Source organism: Rhipicephalus microplus, chromosome 3 (assembly GCF_043290135.1).
Source record: "Rhipicephalus microplus isolate Deutch F79 chromosome 3, USDA_Rmic, whole genome shotgun sequence".
NCBI classification, from domain to species: domain Eukaryota; kingdom Metazoa; phylum Arthropoda; class Arachnida; order Ixodida; family Ixodidae; genus Rhipicephalus; species Rhipicephalus microplus.
This window is the reverse complement of record NC_134702.1, coordinates 131,643,171-131,662,956: the sequence shown is the minus strand read 5'-3', so window position 1 is coordinate 131,662,956 and position 19,786 is coordinate 131,643,171. Positions and strand designations below refer to the sequence as shown.

At 49.2% G+C, this 19,786-nt stretch overlaps 1 protein-coding gene across 1 annotated transcript in view; it reads right to left on the bottom strand.

Annotated features, from left to right (window-relative positions):
- Window positions 1-19,101, bottom strand: part of LOC142803358 (neprilysin-1-like) — a 91,155-nt gene extending 72,054 nt beyond the window's left edge. The window contains exons 1-3 of the mRNA XM_075888472.1: window positions 18,928-19,101; window positions 11,624-11,783; window positions 11,236-11,331 (exon numbers count right to left, since the gene is read on the bottom strand). Coding sequence (XP_075744587.1) covers window positions 11,236-11,331; window positions 11,624-11,783; window positions 18,928-19,086 — 415 coding nt within the window. The 5' untranslated portion in view covers window positions 19,087-19,101. The remainder of the gene's footprint in view (window positions 1-11,235; window positions 11,332-11,623; window positions 11,784-18,927) is intronic.
- Window positions 19,102-19,786: the final 685 nt, after the last annotated feature.

Sequence of the window (19,786 nt, the reverse complement as noted above, 5' to 3'; positions counted from 1 at the left end):
GCATACAGCCAAAGAAACCACCGCCGGACGACAGCGTACCACCCACAGACCAACGGCCTCATCGAGCGGCTTAACCAGACGATCGCCGACATGCTGTCAATGTACGTCGATGTCGAATACAAAACGTGGGACGCCATTCCTCCGTTTGTGACCTTCGCATACAACACGGCGGTGCAGGAGACGACGCAGATATCTCCATAGAAATTGGTTTACAGAAGGAGCCCGGCAACGACGCTTGATGCCATGTTACCAACGTCACTGACGAAGAAAACCTCGATGTGAGCGAGTACCTTCAACGCGCCGAAGAAGCCCTACAACTTGCGCGTCTCCGTATCAAGAATAAACAGACGACGGACAGCCACCGTTACAACCTTCCACGACGCTTCGTGGAATACCAACCCGGTGAACGTGTTTGGGTGTGGACGCCGATACGCTGACGTGGACTAAGTGAAAAGCTTCTGCGACGGTACTTCGGACCGTACAGGGTGGTTCGACGTCTCGGCCCACTTGATTACGAGGTTGTCCCCGACGGCATCACTAACTCTCAACGACGCCGATCGCGACCTGAAGTCGTACATGTCGCGCGCCTCAAGCGGTTTCATGCGCGTTAACAAACTGAAACAGTGTTTTTTTGTATTATTGTTGTATCGTAATTTATTCATTGTAATTTCTTGAAATATTATTGTACCTTCTACTTTAGTTAAAACATCGGGACGATGCCTTTCTTCAGAGGGGGGAAGTGCCACGTTCCATTTCCCAAGTTTTTGTTATCGTCCCAAAACACCACACGATTCTCAGCCAAACCACGCCTGCAGTTTTCGTGAAGGTTCCGGACTGTAGTAGATCATTTCGATAAGATCACGCCCACTGTGCGAACGGTACAGATTGTTCTGGAACCTACGCCACCGCCAGCGATAACACTAGAACATTCGACAGCAAGAGTATAAATGCCGACGCGCATCGCCGCTTGTCAGGTGTTGATCGAAGGCCGACGCTCCGTTCACCGCTATCAGTACGAGACTGCTATCTGTGCAAGACTACTGCTGTAATTGGACTTTCCGTTTATCGGGCACAGGTTCGCCCAAATAAGCAGTTAAATTCCAACACGAAGTCTACTGTCTTCGGCCACGTCACGACCCCGTGACAATATATATATATATATATATATATATATATATATATATATATATATATATATATATATATATATATATATATATTTATATTTATATGTGCTGAACAAGTTCCATTATTCCTTCGACTGCCAGCATACTCCCCTCGGCCGCACGTCAGCCGTGTGTCACCGCATCAACACGGGTACCAATGCGCCATTGCGTCAAAGACCCTATCTTGTGTCCGCAGCCGAGCGCCAGGTTATCGATGACCAAGTAGCTGACATGCTCAAGCGTGGCGTCATCCAGCCTTCGAACAGCCCCTGGGCATCTCCAGTCGTTCTCGTTAAGAAGGACGGGTCAATTCGCTTATGTGTTGGCTACCGTCGTCTTAACAAAATAACTCAAAAGGACGTTTACCCGTTACCGAGAATCGACGATGCCCTAGATTGCCTTCAAGGTGCGGAGTTCTTCTCTTCTATTGACTTACGGAGTGCCTACTGGCAAGTCCCTCTGGCACCAGAAGATCAGCCTAAGACGGCCTTTGTCACACCTGATGGTCTTTACGAATTCTGTGTCATGCCTTTTGGTCTTTGCGACGCACCCGCAACATTCGAGCGGATGATGGACAATCTTTTGCGTGGCCTGAAGTGGAAAACATGTCTGTGCTACTCGGATGACGTCATTATATTTTCACCGGATTTTCCAACGCATCTCCGCAGGCTAGATGAAGTGCTGCAGTGCCTAACTGACGCCAGCCTTCAGCTCAACCTGAAGAAATGCCGCTTCGGCGCAAGTCAGCTCACCATCCTCGGTCATGTTGTATCTAAAGAGGGTATTCTTCCTGACACCGCCAAGCTTCGGGCAGTTGCAGAGTTCCCTAAACCTGCGTCTCTGAAGGATCTGCGCAGCTTTCTTGGCCTCTGCTCGTATTTCCGCCGCTTTATTCGGAATTTCGCTATGATCACCGCCTTCTTGACGGAACTTCTACGTAGTGACTCGAAAAGTTACGCTTGGTCACCCGCCTGTGACGATGCTTTCGAAAAGTTGCGCCGCCTGTTAACCTCGCCGCCAATCTTGCGTCATTTCAACCCGACTGCTCCGACGGAGGTACACACTGATGCCAGCGGTGTTGGACTCGGTGCCGTGCTCGCGCTGCGCAAATCGGGATTCCAGGAGTACGTAATCGCATACGCAAGCCGTACCCTCACCAAAGCGGAAAAGAACTATTCTGTGAGAGAGAAGGAGTGTCTAGCAATTTATGGGCTCTAGGTAAATTTAGACCGTACCTATATGGTCGCCCTTTCGACGTAGTCACCGATCACCATGCGCTTTGTTGGTTATCCACGTTGAAGGAACCCTCCAGCCGTTTAGCTCGCTGGGCTTTGCGGTTGCAAGAATTCGACATGCGTGTTGTCTACAGGTCTGACCGACGTCACACTGATGCTGACCCTCTGTCACGCTCACCTATGTCCTCCGAAAGCTCTGAATGTTTATCTGCCGTGGACGAAATTGTTGCGCTCCCAGAAAACTGTGACATGGCGTCTGAGCAACGCAAGAATGATTGGATCAGCTCTCTTCTGCGATTTCTTTCAGATCCGTCGACTTCTCCATCTTCTCGAACGTTGCGCCGTCAAGCGGCTCACGTTGAGGTTCGCGATGGCCTCTTTTATCGCAGGAATTACAAGTCTGACGGCCGAAAGTGGTTACTGGTCATACCTCGCCATCTTCGTGCTGCAATATGTTCAGCTTTCCACGCTGACCCTCAGTGCGCACATGTGGGCATCTTAAAAACATACGCTCGGCTTTCCCCCCGGTTTTATTGGCGAGGCATGTACACCTTTTTGCGCAAGTACATTCAGTCATGCCCGCAGTGCCAACGACGGAAAGCTCTGCCTCATCATACCTCTGGTCCAATCCAGCCAATCCCTTGCCCAGCCAGGCCTTTTGACCGCATTGGGATCGATCTGTACGGGCCTGTTCCATTCACGGCTTCCGGAAACCGTTGGATTGTTTTCGCTGTCGACTATTTGACGCGATACGCAGAAACAGCCGCTTTGCCTGCTGCCACGGCACGCGACGTATCTTCTTTTCTCTTGCGGCACTTCATTCGCCGTCACGGGGCACCACGTGAACTTCTCAGCGACAGAGGACGTGTATTCCTCTCCGAAGTCGTCAACCCACTCCTTGCTGAATGCCGTATCACTCACCAGACTACCACCGCCTACGATCCGCAGACGAATGGATTGACGGAAAGATTCAACCGGACCCTAGGGGATATGATATCAAATTATCTTGCCTCAGACCACTCCGACTTGGACCTCATTCTGCCTTTTGTGACATACGCCTACAATAGTGCTCCACAGGCGACTACGGGCTTTTCACCATTTTTCTTGTTATATGGCCGAGACCCTTCCACCACACTAGATACCATTCTGCCCTACCACCCTGATTCCTCCGAGTCTACGCCACTCTCTGAAGCTGCCTGCCGCGCCGAGGAATGCCGTAAGCTCGCCCAGTCGTTCACAACCATCGACCATTGGAGACAAAAATCTCGACGTGACGATAACCATCCGTACCCTAACTTTGTTCTGGACACTCTTGTGTGGCTTTGGGTTCCCGCTGTACCTACAGGCCTTTCCTCTGTAGTGGAGCATACGCACTAACGTGTATGCGCCTTCCAAAGAGAAGGAAAAACCCCGTGCTCTGATTGCACGAGAACCTGGGCCGCCTTTTGCCAGACTTGTCGTACGGCCATTTTTTCGTTGCGACATCGTTGCGACTTCTCCGGTTCAATAAACGTCATCACATTTGGTGGAGGCTGCTGAGATCCCCAAGCAGACCTGGAGCTCCGCTCTCGCAAGTTGCCCGAGAGACCACTGCGAAACATGACTGACGCAGTCGCCAACCAGCCCATCCCAGCCCAGCCAGCACCACCGGCTGTCCCGTCTACCTGCCCCGGCGCTACTCGCCAACGGGACCCACCAATCTTCAGCGGCAGTGGCGAGCAAGACATCGAGGACTGGCTCTCCTTGTACGAACGCGTAAGCGCCAGTAACAAGTGGGACAACGACTCTAAGCTCGCCTACGTTATATTTTACTTGGCAGACGTAGCTAAACTTTGGTTTACGAACCGCGAAACCGCCATCGCCAACTGGTCTTCCTTTAAGACACTCGTCACTGAAGCGTTCGGCCGACCAGAGGTCCGCAAGCTCCGCGCTGACCAGCGCCTGCGCCACCGAGCCCAGCAGCCTGGCGAGACGTTTACTAGTTACATAGAGGACGTGCTCGACCTCTGCAAGCGTGTGAATCCATCTATGCCCGAAGAAAAAAAATTCGGCAGATTCTCAAGGGCATCGAGGATGGCGCATTCCAGATGTTGCTAGCGAAAAGCCCGAACACGGTGGCAATCCTCGTAAGCCTCTGCCAGAGCTTTGATGAATTGCGCCATCAGCGTTCCATCGCCCGACAGAGTGTCCTACCGCCGGATTCGATCTCAGCCGTCACACTCACAAATGCCAACGTTTGCAAAGAAAGTCTGTCCAACCAGATCAAAGACTTCATCAGGGAGGAAGTCGCCCGACAGCTCTCCCTGCTGCCGCATAGCGACGTGCCCACCGCAAGCCTGCCTACGACACTGCAGCAGGCCATACGCACGGAAATTGGTGATGTCCTCCCTACAGTGCAGGCCCCTTACCCGTGCACTTCAGTAGCGCCTAATCTCTCAGCTGTCGGCTACGCACCACCTGCACCACCGTCACCTCTCAGCTACGCAGCTGTGGTCGCGCGGCCCCCACCGCATCCAGTCGCCTTATCAGCTCCACCTCCTCCGGCGTCGCCTCCAGTTTACAAGCCCTCACCTCGCTTTTTCCATCGATCTAATGAGTGGCGCACTCAAGACAATCGTCCTATCTGCTTCGCCTGTGGCATCGCTGGCCACATTGCACGCTTCTGCCGCCGTCGCCCCACACCTGCAAACGCATACTTCGGAACTCCTACCTACGCGCCGCAGCAGGCCACCGCATCTGCATATGAACAGAGGCACTCAGACTCGGATCGCCGCCCATCGACTGCTCGTTTCCCATCCCCTCGTCGCCGGTCGCCATCGCCTATGCGTCGTCGACCACCTCCTGAGGAGGGAAACTAATCAGTGCAGTTCCAGAGGCAAGAGCTGCAACTTGTGCGCAATTCCCAAGGCCTCCGTTTTCGCCGAAAAATGTTGTTGATGTCGATGTTGAGGGAGTCGCCACATTAGCGTTAATTGATACCGGGGCCGCCGTTTCTGTGATGGACGTCAAATTTTGTCGGAAACTGAAGAAAGTGACCACATCTCTCTGTGGCATGGTGCTGTCCACGGCTAGCGCGCAACGCATTCATCCCTCGGCTCTGTCTACGGCGCGCGTCGTCATCCAAGATGTTTTGTACGTCGTACAGTTTTTTGTTCTGCCATCTTGCTCTCATGACCTTATCCTCGGTTGGGATTTCTTATCAGGTCATGAAGCTATCATCGATTGTTCCCGTGCCGAAGTGTCCCTTGTGCCAACATATGAATTTCCACCACCCGACCGGTCTCCTCGGCTCTGCAAACTCATCGCTGACGACGACATCACCTTGCCCCCGGAAGCTTCGGTCCCTGTAAGCCTTTCATGTGTGGCGCAACCTGACGCCACGGTGGTGTTTACGCCATCTCCTGTTTTTACTGAACGCAAGGGCATCGTTCTCCCATTTGCCGTTCTTACAGTTGCATCTGGTTTAACCGTAATGCTGGTTACCAACCACTGCAACTACCCCATCAGCTTACTTCGTGGTGAAACGTTGGGATATGTGCAACCTGTCGGCCATATCGATGATATTATTCTTCCCGACGAAACGCCATGTCACATTGCCGCAATAACTCATGCGTCTGAGCCATCAAGTTTGTCAGCCTTCGACAATGCTATTGACGCAGACCTTCCCCTCTCGCATCGCCGCCAACTTGTTGCTCTCCTTAACAAGTTTCGCTCTTCTTTCGACTTTCAAGAACCTGCTTTGGGCCGCACCACGACTATCACTCATACTATTGACACCGGCTCACATTTGCCTCTGCGACAGCGTCCTTACCGCGTTTCCGCCGAAGAGCGCCGCGTCATTACGGAGCAAGTAGACGACATGCTTAAACGTGGAGTGATACAGCCTTCTCAAAGCGCTTGGTCATCACCTGTCGTTCTGGTCAAGAAAAAAGATGGCACCGTTCGATTTTGCGTGGACTATCGCCGCTTAAACAAGATTACGAAGAAAGATGTCTACCCGCTACCACGAATAGACGATGCTCTTGACTGTTTACAAGGCGCCGAGTACTTTACATCCTTGGATCTGCGTTCTGGGTATTGGCAGGTGCCAATTGCTGATTGTGATCGCCCTAAAACAGCCTTTGTAACGCCAGATGGTCTATATGAGTTCAAAGTGATGCCATTTGGGCTCTGCAACGCACCTGCCACATTTGAGCGCATGATCGATACCATCTTGCGTGCCCATAAGTGGAAAACTTGCTTGTGTTACCTGGACGACATCGTAGTCTTTTCGTCTGATTTCCCGACACGTCTTGTTCGCCTCAACGAGATTCTGACGTGTCTAACTTCTGCGGGCCTACAACTTAACTCCAAAAAGTGCCACTTCGCAGCACAAAAACTAACCATCTTGGGACATGTCATCACAAGAGACGGTGTTCTTCCGGTTCCCGATAAGCTTCGGGCTGTCGCTGACTTCCCGTTGCCCACATCACTGAAAGCTCTAAGAAGTTTCGTCGGTCTCTGCTCGTACTTTCGTCGCTTTGTGCCCAACTTCGCGTCCATCATCGCACCTCTAACAAGTCTGCTCAACAACAGCAAAGGTATATCTGCATGGTCACCTGCATGTGACGATGCATTTCGCCAGCTGCGCCGCCTGCTGACCTCACCACCCATTCTTCGTCACTACGACCCCGCTGCTGCCACAGAAATTGACACCGATGCAAGTGGCATCGGTCTTGGTGCAGTTTTGGCACAACGGAAAGGCACCCAAGCCGAATACGTAGTCGCCTATGCAAGTCGCGCTCTCAAGAAGGCTGAATTGAATTACTCCGTGACAGAGAAGGAGTGTTTGGCCATAATCTGGGCCTTGACGAAGTTTCGCCCGTACCTTTACGGCCGCCCTTTCGACGTGGTCACAGACCACCACGCTCTATGTTGGCTGTCCACATTGAAAGACCCGTCCGGACGCCTGGGACGTTGGGCACTTCGATTGCAAGAATACGACATCCGTGTAGTATATCGTTCCGGTCGCAAGCATGCAGATGCCGATGCACTTTCGCGATCGCCTTTGACCCCAGATGTGGCTTCTCTGTTACCACTTTTTACCACCTTGTCACCAATAGACACCACTGACATGCTTTCGGAGCAGCGTAAAGATCCATACCTTGCATTGTTACTCGACTACCTTACCGATCCGTCTGCTGTCCCTTCCACGAGAGCGCTACGCCGACAAGCAGCCAACTTTTCCGTGCGAGACAGCATTCTGTACCGCCGCAACTACATGCCTGGTGGTCGGAAGTGGCTCCTTGCTGTCCCAACTCATATGCGCTCTGACATCTGCATGAATTTCCATGCAGACCCTCAAAGTGCTCACGCAGGTGTCCTGAAAACCTACGAAAGGCTGCGCCAACGATATTACTGGCGAGGAATGTATCGCTTTGTGCAGAAATACGTTCAGTCTTGCACCACTTGCCAACAGAACAAGACACCTCCGCGGCACCTTACTGGCATGTTACACCCGCTCCCATGCCCGGCTCGCCCATTCGACCGCGTGGGTATCGATCTCTATGGCCCCCTCCCATATAGTCGCTCTGGAAACCGGTGGATTATTGTCGGCGTCGATCATCTGACACGCTACGCTGAGACTGCAGCTCTACCAGCAGCGACCGCCCACGAAGTTGCACTCTTCATTCTCCGCAGCTTCATTCTCCGCCATGGGGCTCCACGGGAATTACTCAGTGATAGGGGTCGAGTGTTCCTGTCGGAGGTCATCCAAGCTATTCTCGCTTAATGCAACATCATCCACCGGAAATCTACCGCATACCATCCATAGACGAATGGTCTCACTGAACGGTTCAACCGCACACTTGGCGACATGCTGAGGATGTACACCTCCTCCGACCACACTAACTGGGACGCTGTCTTACCTTTTGTTACCTTCGCTTACAACACCGCGACGCAAGCGACTACCGGTTTTTCCCCGTTCTTTCTGTTGTACGGCCGCGAACCATCCCACCCACTCGACACCGTACTGCCGTACCGCCCTGATGTATCGGAGTGCTCCCCGCTTTCGGAAGTCACCAGATACGCTGAAGACTGCCGTCAGTTGGCTCGGTCTATGACAAGTGAGGCTCAAGGTCTACAAAAAACCCGGCATGATGACACTCATCACATAGCGCCTACGTTTCGTACTGGCTCCCTCGTGAACTTTGGGTGCCCCCGCACGTTCCTGGCCTGTCTTCTAAACTTCTGGCCCGGTACCATGGTCCATACCGTGTCATTGACGCAACCTCACCAGTGAATTACATCGTCGAGCCCCTAACACAATCGCCAGATTTGCGCCGTCGAGGACGCGAGACCGTACACGTCGACCGTCTCAAGCCCTACTACGACCCCCTCATTGTGCCTACTCCCTGAGTCGCCAGGATGGCTACTCTTCAACCCGGGGGGTATTGTAGTGGAGCATACGCACTAACGTGTATGCGCCTTCCAAAGAGAAGGAAAAACCCCGTGCTCTGATTGCACGAGAACCTGGGCCGCCTTTTGCCAGACTTGTCGTACGGCCATTTTTTCGTTGCGACATCGTTGCGACTTCTCCGGTTCAATAAACATCATCACACCTCGAAGTTTTTTTCCAAATACCAGGGACCCTACCGCATTGTCTCGCAGACTTCACCAGTTAACTACATCGTCGAACCCGTTACGCCATCCACAGACCAGCGCTTTCGGGGACGTGAAACTGTTCATGTACAGCAGCTGAAACCCTATTACGACCCGCTCGTACTCTGTTCACCGTGAGTAACCAGGATGGCTCCTTTACCGACGGGGGACGAAGTGTAGTGAAGAGGAATGCCCACTACAGCAGCGATGTCGACACGCTGGCGCGAGGCACGAGCTAAGACTGCCTGGTTGCTGCTGCGACGCTGCCCGTACATCCGGCTAGCTCTTGCTGCTTTTGTACCGACGCTGATAGTGCTTGTGACCTTGCATTTACATTATATTATATATATATATATATATATATATATATATATATATATATATATATATATATATATATATATATATATATAGTTATCAGAGATGTAGCTCATATATTCGCAAGCGGATAATGACGACATGGGCCTCAAATTGATTCTAGTTACTGTTACGCTGCCACACAACCCACGCGTAGATGTTACTAAGAAAATGAATGAAGGTTATCTTGTGGGCACCGTTTAAGCAGTGCAGCCCCCAGATCTCTGTCGTCCTCTTTCAAGTCTGGTATTTGTGAAGTCTTTTACTACTTCACAGGAGGACACTTTGTTTTTCGGTGACATTCGTCGGACACTGTTAGAGGGAAGCGATATTAAGCGTATACACCGATTTGTCGGTCGGCACTGGAAGCTCAGGTGGACTTGATCTAGTTCATACAGGGTTCGAACCCCGAACATTCGAGGTGTGATTCTTTCGTTTCCAGCACAACTGCGCTTTGGATCATTCATCGAATGCGCTTTTAATAACCATTTTCAATTTCCCATTGATATGCACGGGTGCGTGGTCATCAAACGAGAGTTTAACAGTGCATTATCTGATTGGCAACCTTACTGTGGCCAAATACTTCTTGAGTCTCGTAGCCCTGAGTAGTTGACAAGTTGTTTGACCATGATGCTGTTTTATCATCTATTCAGCCGTGCGGTTCAATGTAATTCCTGCCAGAACATTAAGACTGTAGATCTAGAGTACTAGGGAAATTTCGATTCTGCAGAAAACCGGGTGCCCTGCACCAACAGTGTACTGTTCGGCTCTCAGCCGAATAAAAATATGACGCAGATAATGTGATACAGATGATAGAAAGGAAAATGAATGTGAGAAATACAAACAAAGAAATGCGGGGCATGACTGTAGCCTTCACAATGACGGCGTTAGGCGGAGAGTTACGTCACTTTACCTTTTAGAATAAATTGATCGACATACACTTCCCACAGAGTGTCGTTGTATAAAAAGTCCATTTATTTTTGTATATCCTGGGTGTCTTCCTTGCAAAGTAACTTCGTTTCGTTCACCGCTTATTGCGCCTTCTTTAACCCATGAGTCTTATTTCTATATATACGTATCCCTATGGGAAGGCAATAAATAGAAGAACTGCCTGGTGTAAACGACGAAAGAATGTCGTACATTTTTGTCTTGCTGACGCAGCACATGATATGGGTCTTGATATCAACGAACCAAAAACCGGAGGGACAACATATTTTCTTTTTTTTTGCGTCAATGAGCCTTTCTATTTGATGAAACAACCTATGTTTTCTAGGCCTTCTGTTAGACCAGTTTCTTTTCTATATAATGGGGTCGAGAAAATAAATGTCGTACACATTGTGTCACGGCGGAAGGCTGATACCTGTTTCAAAATTTAGTGTTAGATCTTAGCTTTTTTATGCGACACGTGGTTGTAGTTTGGTTGATGGTTTCCTGTCCGTGTCTGATTTCAGCCCCTCTGAAAAATTGTGCCGCTGCAGGAAACATTTGAAGTGATCGTTTACTCGCTGTCATCTACGAATCTGTCGAATATAATTGTTGTATGTCTGCTCTCTTGTACACTATCGAACAAACCTGGAGTGAAATATTAAACGTTTTTAATCCTAGACTTCTCCCGCTTGCGGGCTCGGTTATTCTTTAGGTGTATCGAAGTACTGCATTGATGCCATGTATAATCTTCAGTATTTTAACGCATCTTTGCCGTGTGTCATATACATCATTTTTATAGTTACTAATCACTGCGTTCAGTGCTTTCTTTTTCACTCAAGCAATGAAAAATAAACTGAACGAAAGTTTTTTTTTGCAGTGGTAAAGACACCTTTGCAACATGGCCACGTTACCTGATGACACAGCTCGGGCTGTGTGTCCTCCCATTCTGCCAATCTGTAGGGTCTCCCATAATAACCCGTACCTTCCGTTAACCACAAGGTGATGAACTGCAAAAAATATAACAGAAAAATACAGCATGTTAAAAGCCAGTTCACTTTACTTGTCACACTTGAAAACGAGATCTTTACCCATGTCCGAGTAATCTCCACGTTAGCTGTCGTCTTTACGTCCTCCTCATATACGAGAACACCACGCATTCTCTCAACATCATGAAAGGGCTGACAGTTATGAGATGGAGTAGCCTTGCTCGGCACTCACGCGATATTTGATGTAACACACACAACATTTGATGGCAGAGATAAAAAACTATTGCCCTATATATCAACAAGCTTTTCTCACGTGCTCTTTCGTAGCCGAATAATTTCAGTGCGAGCTCCTTGTCTTGCTTCGGATTGGCACCAAACAGTGACAGATACCTCTCGTAGTGACGCAAGTTTGACGATTCTGGTTGCTTGAACCTCCACCGTAGCGATTTACTCTCTTCTTCGCTGAGGCTCAACTGTAGATGACGAGAAAAACACGAATTATTACCATTTTCTGCAGGCTTGCTGCAACGGCGAAAAAGGCACGCACTTCGAATTACTCGGTCTCTTCAGCTTCAAGATCAGTTATAGCAAGGCAAACGCCACGTAGAGTTTTGAATGTCTTTTACTGACTCAGTGTTTCTTATACTAACAGCCAGTGGAGCTCAGCGTAAGGCTCAGCTGCGCATTGCCTTCTTCAAAATCCTACTACCATGAGCGCGCTAAAATCACAGCAAGACCACATTGTTCATGTTCTTGTAACACTTTTCTTGTGTTAATTATACTTCCGTGTAGTACTATGAAAGTTTATTATGGTTCTTCAAATGGCATGGCGGGTTGCTAGTTCAACAAGGTGGGCAACAAAAAAAGCGAACACGGCCTCCAGAACATTTATAGCAATTAGTCGAGTGTCAGAATGGCATGTTGCTTATGCATGCTGCTCCTGCGGTTAGGGTAACCATACGCTTTGAAGTGGACACAAGCAATTTAAAACAATAGTTGTGTGCCAGCTCAGTCCCAAGAGTGTTAAGAAAAATCCATGTTCTGTCCGCCAGATAATGCCGAATGAGAATGCAGGCGGAAATAAGCCGTTCCGCGATAAGGTACTGGTGGATTCTAGTTTGAAGTGAGGTGCGTCCGGGTGCGCGAAAAAATATATCGATGACAGAGACATTTTTCGTGCACATCTGTGCAGGGCAGACAAAAACAGAGCCATATGTCGCGATCACGTGACTAACCCCAAGCAGTATGCGGTGGCTTTTCCCGGTTCTTCAATGGCTTGCCATCTTGTTTTCTACGTCGAAAAAAAGTCTGTACCAAAGCGGCACCCAGCATCAAAAAGGCTTATAAAGGCATCTCTGAAAGGCGCTGCAGCCTCAACTGTGGTTATCACAACTTTCATTGTTTCCTTAGCAGCTAAGGAAAACATTCATTGTATGTCTGTAGCGTATTGTAGACCCATGCCACCGATACTGACCGTTGAACTTACGGATGCTTTGATTCTTATATGACCAGCTTTTGTGCCTTGTAAAAGTTAGTGAAGGGCGCATCACGCGTGCCATAGAGTATATTCTCTTTCTCAATATCTCACAGAAAACATGAACCTTCAAGAGAGGGTATATTGCTAAGCAATCTGAAACGCTGAAACCGAATATATATATATATATATATATATATATATATATATATATATATATATATATATATATATATATAATGGTAAGTCGTAAGAGACAGCACCTGTAAGCTAGGCCGGCTGTTGTTATTCTGATTTCTGCTTCTTTCTCGTCGCGCTAGCTCAGCTCGCGCCAGTCCCTGGGCGCCACGCTTGCTTCCTTACACTAGACCACGCTGCAAGTATATCACTTTATCTGCAATGTCTTGTCCGTAGCAGTCATCAATCATTCATCATGACCTGTAGCGAGTGTCTCTCGTGATAGCTGTTCCTCGGAAGCCACTGTTTCGCACAACACGATGTCTTCAGCAACAACTCAGGCGGCCGACTCTGGCTGCCCCGTTTCGTCCGTACCTATCCCAGAAGGTGCGCTGGGTGCTTTAGCTGCTGTCCAGTGGGGGCACGTAACATCTGCGATGTGTGGGGGCGAACATAATTGAAGGCCGGTCTTGGTATCCGCGGCGAGGCATTCTGTGAAGCTGTCGCCATATTGGCTGCTGTCTATATTTTGAGCACCTGCTTTCTCCTCGTGATCTTGGTCAGTGAGACCAGTAATCGTTGTCGTGGGCTATACTGGCACCAACACTGTAGGCGTGTCAAGCAAAGGCAATGCTTGCGCCCCCACTAGCCTCAGCAAAGGTAGGGCTGGCTCCTCTAACTGCTCTGTATGAGGAGTGATCTTAGCCGCTTCCACTGACGTAATGGCGTCGGGTACCGGCGCGGGTACTGAGAGCAGCAGAGGAGTGCCACACCTGCGTCTGACCTCACTTGTAGCACAGACGGAGAAGCTTTCGCTCGAGGGCTATAGGGCTTCGAGGGATGTTCTAGCTGCTGCTCCAGTTCATCTTGGTGTCTGAAAGTGGGCGCATTGGTGAAGGACAATGCAGCACATCCGGTATGATTCTCTGTGGTTGTCGCGCTGAAGAACTGGTGGATCGACACCCGAGTTGCACTGTCGAAGTGGAGCTTCATAGCTCTCCTGCACGGCAGAGACTCTGCTAGCTGGAATGTGGTCGCCAGAGAAAAAAAAAGAAAAAAAGCACGCCAGGCTTGTGCTGAAGGCACAGCGCAGTTGCAGCGAAAACTAAAAGAGTGGCCTTTGAGAGTCTTGTCTAACCCTCATTGGGTAACTGCTGCAAGCACATTCGCTTGTTGACCACTACGGCATTAATAATAAAAGTTTTTGGGTTGTGAGCTGGCATTTGCCATGCTAATTTTTGTCATTCTTCTGAAAAGCGTATTATCCGCTAAACACATGTGCAAAATTTTGTGCCAATTGTTCATCTAGTGGCTGAACACGATGAGGAGTTATGCCTGAAGTGGGCATGCGTCACAGTTATCAGTTGAACAACAACAGGCTTCTGTAATGGGTTTGAGCATCGGACGACCCAATCGTTACGCTTTTCGCATTGTGCGACGACAGGTTGTTCTTTCACCGTTTTGAAACGCTTTGTGAGTCGTATTAACGCGATTGGTTTTCCGACCTTAAGCCTGCCTAGGCAAGTTGGCCAAGAAATACCAAGCACCGGCGTGGCTCAGTTGTAGTAGAATACGGGACTGGTACTCAGCGTATCCATGTTCGAGCCCCACTGTGTCATTAGTGCTAGTTTTTTTTTCTAAGTTTGTGCGATTTGGTTACAGACACCGGCTACCGTGGTGGTGGCGGACAACAACTGCGCTGCGCATGACCTGAGTTGTGATCTCATAAAAACTTTCACTGTAAAAGTGCGCGTAAGAGGCTAGTCAGCTTACCACACCATTCCGACCACGATCGCAGCTGGACGACTTCATTAGCATGCCTTGGCGGCCTCGCGAAGGGGGTCAATGGCTACTAGCCATTTTTGATGATCTTTCTACCTACGGAAGGTGTCGAGTGAGCTGTGGTCTCGACACAGCCGAAGACGTCATCCTGTAAACCGTGGAACTCCAGTATCGCACAAATAGCCGATAGTGACAATGCGGCCGGTGTGTATCGGAACTTCGACGATGCCAAACGGTCAAGCTGCTGTGATAGTTGCGTGAGTATACGCAAGTGCTCCGGGTTGTTATCGAGTGAGGCTTCCGACAAGCTCTAGGCAGTGTTTCCGAACATACCCGTGGTGGCCCCGGTACTCATGGGTGCACACAGAACGAGAAGTACAGAAATGCCAAGCTGCCCAGTTGTTGAGACGATCTCGTGGCAGTGCGAATTATTCGCGCTGCATCGCCGGGTAAGCCTCCCGGAGAGCTTATGGCTAGGGCCGCGGAATATGTGGTGGTCATAGCAGTCAGTGCGGCGGCGATGTCCTAGATCATGAGAGCGCAGCACGCGGTGGTCCCTGAACTCACGGGAGAAAAATCCTGTTGCCACGCCAGCGGTTACTGAAGTAGGTGCAAGAGAGTTCCCAATACATCAAAGAAATATGGGGTATTCGATGGGGTATTTTCGCCGACCTTGCATGTGTAAACTGCACCTATAGAAATCCTTACCCGAAGGTTGTACAGAATAATCTGTTGCTCCCCAGGCCCGAACGCTGCACACGAATGAAGTACTTGCTGCTGATGTGTGTGGAACGAAGTATATGCGCATATTCGTTCACTCTAAGCAGGGTCACGCGAGCGGATGGCTGCACGCTTCAGAGGCCTAGCGCATCCGAAGCATCTCACAGGGAAGCAAAGGTGACACAGGTACAGAGCAACGTGACGCTCCTGCTTCTCGTCCTATGTATTTCAGCGTTGGTACAAGGCTACGAAAGAATCAGTTGTGCTCTGAAGAGCGCAACCATCCACTCAGATGATTTAGCCACCAGTGAGTTGTGACGTAAGTGTTCTAACCCTATTATTGCTTTGCACGGCATAAATGCTGCTTTCATGTGCTTCTGAACAAAATGCACTTAGTTGTATTTACGTGCTGAAGCGTGATCAAAGAGGTAGCAACGCACCGCTGGTACAAAATGTTTTTGCTCGCCCTCACTTGCAGGGTTACTGCTCGTGCAAAGCAGGAAACCTTGCCTATGACTGCATGGCGTGTGCAAGTGGCACCCAACGCATTTCGTGATTCTTGTACGTGTAGCTCACTGTGAACAACCAATAAATATTATCTCATTGCTATTACGACTCGCAGTACTTGTGCGACTTTGGTAGTTCTTTATCAAATTCAGAATAACCTTAGTAAAATTTGTCAGCGATTAAATATAAAGCACCAGTAAACTGCCAAAGTGAGGCCTACTGAACGCTGGCTTGAGCTGGTTGTGTGGGCATCCCCCAAATGACAGTTATGACGGCTGCCACGTGGCGCTGCCACCATCTGTGAAAGTTGCGAATAAATGTTGTCCTTCTGCTTGGTGACACGGACAAGTTCATATATTGAGTAATTCCAGCTACTATAGCTGGCGCGACGGTAGGTCGAAATCACGGGAGACAGTGATGTCGCAAGCGTGCTCGTCAGCGTCACAAAGTGTAAAGAAGCGTTCATGACTACAAAGAGAGCAAACTTCGTCGCTGAAATGACCGAATACGGGCGCGTCTCTGCTGTTAACGTAATAAATTCATTGCCAAGGACAATTGGATGGCATCCCTTGTCGTCTAGTGGGCTTGTTGGTGCAGAATGGCAAGAGAGTTACTTCGCGCTGAAAAGGGGAATAAGGAACAGCTGTTAGTGTTGCGAGTAGCGCCCATGTGTCTTCGTCTCTTGCTTGGTGTGCCCGTTCTATCCAAAATATTTTGTTCATCGCGCAAACTTTCCATCGCCGGCTATCCTTGTTGCGCCAGAATAGGCAGCACTAGGCTGCGCGTTTTCTTCACGGGCCACGAGAGCGCGAGAGTGTACTTCAAGTTTTCTTACGCAAGTGAACTTAATTGGGAAATCGCCTCCGCAGATGAAGTGCCAAGGCGTGCATCATGTGACTTTCTCATGCGCTACAATCTAAAGAGTGGAGTTCCTTGCATTTCTGCAGGCGCTACCAACGTGATGGTTAAGAATGTGTTAACCTAGACCCGTGCCGGCGCATACGCCCTAAACAGGCGTTGGCGCAAATGAACTCAGTATTAGCTTGATCTTTGTCAATTAAACATTTATTCTTGTCTTGTCTTTTTGCTCTTTTTTTCTTGAGACTACACTTATATATTTATTGTCCCCTTCCATTGAAGTTTCTGTTGAAAGTAGCACTTGTCCTATGTTATTCGCTCGTCTTACGTATACGTCCTTCGGCGCTTACGAGTGTTATGAATCAGTTCCAGCTAGCCTGAGCCCAGTGCCTTATTTTACGCGAGTGTTCTGTACAGATATTTGTGGGGTCAGATTCGAGAGGCGCTTGCGGCTGCCACTACGGCACTCAAAGGGCCCCTAAACCACCCCGAGGTCAAAATTTTGTTGTGGCGTTCCAGTTGTACACGAGTATGTACGAGGAACGCTGGCGGGGCTGCACGCGTTTGATTGTTTCGCTCCTTTTTAGATGCGGAGCATCTAATACTCGAGGCTTGTAGTGCGGCGCCGTCCGCAAGCTTCCTCCTCCTTCTTCCACCATCTGTGCATCCCTTCCTCCTCTACACACCGCGTGCGCTTCTCCTCTTCACGAACATTCGCTAGCTATATAATGTAGTGCGCATGCGCCGTCACGCTTCGAGAACATCGGCAGCTGACGCGCGCGCATGCGCCGTCGCGCTTCGAGAACATCGGCAGCTGACGCGCGCGCATGCGCCGTTGCGGTTCTCCCCCTTCTCGAACATTCGACAGCTGACGCGCGCATGCACCGTCACCCACCATCTGTGCCGCACGCGCTTCTCCCCTTCGAGAACATTCTACAATTCTCCTGATTTTCCAGTGGACGCGCATGCGCCGTCGCGCTTCGAGAACATGCAACAGCTGACAGTGCATGCGCCGTCGCGCTGTATATATACTCAAGGTCGGCGCTCGCTCGCTCAGTTGCCGCTCGTCGGTTGGTTTGTACGGCGCGTCGACGTCCAAGGTCGTGGTGAAATGAATTCCAACGAATCCACAAACACAATGATCGACGTCCCTTCGACCAGCGCCGCCCTTTCACATACGTGTGTACGTGTTCACTCATTTAACACCCCCTCCTACAACTACGTTAACCAATTTAGCCATTGACCCAAGTAAGTCGCAATTTAACACCCCATTTCTCAACCACGTTAACCAATTTAGCCATCGACCCAAGTAAGTCGCACTTTAACACCTTGTTAACCAATTATATGCTCCGCATCCTCCTCAGTGTTCCCCCGAGGGAAGCTGCGGGCAATTTTTTTCGCTCGGCGTCGTTCGTACTAGTGGCCTTTCTCTGCGTACGAGGTGGAGGCGCAAAAAGTGCGCGCATCTGCTTGCAGAAAACAGGCTCTCATTCGCCCAGTAACTCCGTCTGTTGCTTGCGACGTCACCTAATCTTACAGGTGACCTCATGACAGCTGTTGTCAATAAAGGAAAGGCACGGAGAGAATCACGCGAGTGTCTGGTGGTGGTTTAGGGGCCCTTTAACATTCCCAATTATTTCCGTCAGAACTGTTGCTTCGCCTTTCCGAAGAAACAGGTTCTTAGTCGACAGAGAGAGAGGGAAGGCAGAGAGGTTAACCAAACTTGGCTCGGTTAACTACTTTTTACGACCATCACTGTTATTGTATATTCTTCTTAAAGCATGAACAACCAGTAACATTGCTACGCAAATATAGACTTGATAAGCCGTAATTAGCATCTGCCTAATATTTCTGTTCGCCCACGAACTCTCATAGCACTCGTTGTGCCATACCCTCTTATTATTATGCCTGACATCTGTAGGCATTCTGCTGTCTATGTTGCGCACTAATCCAGCCATATCAGGTTCAATGGATTCATCGAAACCAATATAAACTATACCAGCCCATGCCACATGTAATAGTTGCTGACGTGGCATTTGAGGTATGAATAAAGAAATAGATAAATTGGCAAAAACAGCAATGACAGTTCGTTGACTTACCTTCATAGCTCTTTTCCCATCCAAAAACTGATCTCTGTCGAAAAAAATACTGACTATGGCATTGACTCCGAGGTTAAGTGAGCCCCGCACGATGATATCAAATGGATCAACTGCAGCCATTCTCGTCTCATTGAGGAAGTCCAGATTCAACGACAACATCCACTGGACAAGGTCGTTTGTCTGGGTTAAAAAAAGCAGGCGATAGTATGAAGAATTTAAACATCTAGCGAGATTATATCTGCGTTACCTAGAGACGTATTTTGTAACTTAACAACCATTTCACAAGCAGAATGCAATAGTCTAGAGATGTCTCGATGAGGTCAGCGTAAGTTCATAATTATTAGTGCGAGAAATACTCGTACAAACTCGCACCAACCCACCCAATCAGCCACACTTGTGGCCGCAACGAAGCTGCTCGTTCGAAACTAAGGGATTCAGTCTTTTACAAAGCAGCATCTATTTGTTTCGTGACGTTTTTGATTCTGGAATTCGCCTGGTTCCGTGTTGCTAATTGTTGTGATTTGTTTATTGATTAAAAGAAGTGCCGTCCATGTGGTAGTGCGGTAATGGAGGCAATGGAAGCCCTAAATATACTAGTGAATTAAAGTTCGGACGCCCAAAAATTTTTACCGGATGGTAGCAGATAACAAACGAACCCTGTACGCTTGTATAAAAATTAAATTACGAGTATTTCCGCAGAAAGTTCTTTTTAGTGACTATTCGAATCATGCTTCATTAACCGCATTGGTAATAAAACATCCGACTGATCAATTGAAAATTGGTACCACCCCCTTTTCTTTTGCCGTCCTTTGAAAAAATGTTGAAGTAAGCACGTCCCTGTAAATATATGACACATGGC